Source organism: Rhagoletis zephyria, unplaced genomic scaffold, assembly GCF_001687245.7.
Source record: "Rhagoletis zephyria isolate East Lansing unplaced genomic scaffold, Rhagoletis_zephyria_1.1 Rzeph_scaffold_83887, whole genome shotgun sequence".
Classification (NCBI taxonomy): Eukaryota; Metazoa; Arthropoda; class Insecta; order Diptera; family Tephritidae; genus Rhagoletis; species Rhagoletis zephyria.
The window spans coordinates 1-1,046 of record NW_016240935.1 but is presented as its reverse complement, the minus strand read 5'-3'; the positions used below and the strand labels follow the sequence as shown (position 1 = coordinate 1,046).

The 1,046-nt window shown below is 43.2% G+C and overlaps 1 protein-coding gene across 1 annotated transcript; it reads right to left on the bottom strand.

Annotated features, from left to right (window-relative positions):
- Nucleotides 1–6: 6 nt before the first annotated feature.
- Nucleotides 7–1,043, bottom strand: LOC108357765 (E3 ubiquitin-protein ligase RING1-like; the record flags this gene model as incomplete). The annotated part of the gene is made up of 2 exons (XM_017608834.1): nucleotides 7–121; nucleotides 179–1,043. Coding segments are annotated over 2 exons (980 nt in total), but the record flags the coding sequence as incomplete, so codon positions are not given.
- Between the last annotated feature and the right edge of the window lie 3 nt (nucleotides 1,044–1,046).

The following is a 1,046-nucleotide window of genomic DNA, read 5'->3' as shown; positions in this document are numbered from 1 at the left end:
ACCAACTGCTGAGGTTGTGGCGCAATGTATATGCAAAAATTTAGCATTCGATATGCTTCTGGAAGTTCTGATCCTAAATCCAATGTTAACCGCATAGCTAAGTATTTGCTCAAGTGGTCAACTATAAATGAAATCACTAGTTAAATATTTAATAATTTTAATATGCTCTGATATTGACCTGTGGCATTTGCAGTCGTCTTTATATAGCGAATGCAATTTTCTTTCAAAGCCTTCATCAATTGGTTATCACCTGCCATTTCAGTTGGATGTGGTTTAAAAACCAACTCTATTTCATCATTTATCCCAAGTTCACCCGTACCTTCACCTTCGGTATCGATATTAGAATCGCCTTCGGTGCGACAATCCATCTGTGAGTCGGATTCCGACTCCTCAGAACGTTCCGATGTCAGCACCGACATAGCGCGCTTTGGTTTCGAGCTGCTCGAATTCGATGGTACTGGCGATGGAGTACTGCGCATGGATGGTGGATTTGAGGCGCCATCATCTGGTTGCATTCGGCTAGTGCTGGCAGTACTAACAGACGTCGATGCTGCCGCCGCCGAGGTGCTGGAATGTGTTGAAGGTGGTGCGGCTGCAGAAGGTTGAGGTGCATTTCCATTTGCACTTTCGCGATTATCGCTGTCATTGCCATTTGTGGCGCTCTCATTATTAGAGTTATTCGCATTAGCTGAATTATGGTTTCCATTATTGCCGCCATTGCGTCCACCACAACCTTTGGCACGGAAACGTTGCGGCCTATTTTGAGATTGTAATTTAATGCCCTCATTAATGGAGTTAACCAATGCTTGCTGCGATTGGGTTTGATTAAATTTGGCCATAACCTTTTCTTGTATAGCTTCGTATTCTTCACGACTGGGATATATTTTCGATATTAGGAGATCGAAATTGGGGTCAGGCCGAAGTGAGCGCTTTGAGACAAGCTTCTTTCGGCAAGTTGGGCATTCTTTATTTCCTGAACGTAAAGCTGTAATAATACAATCCGAACAAAAACGATGGAGACACTCCTTGGTTGTCATTGTCTTTTT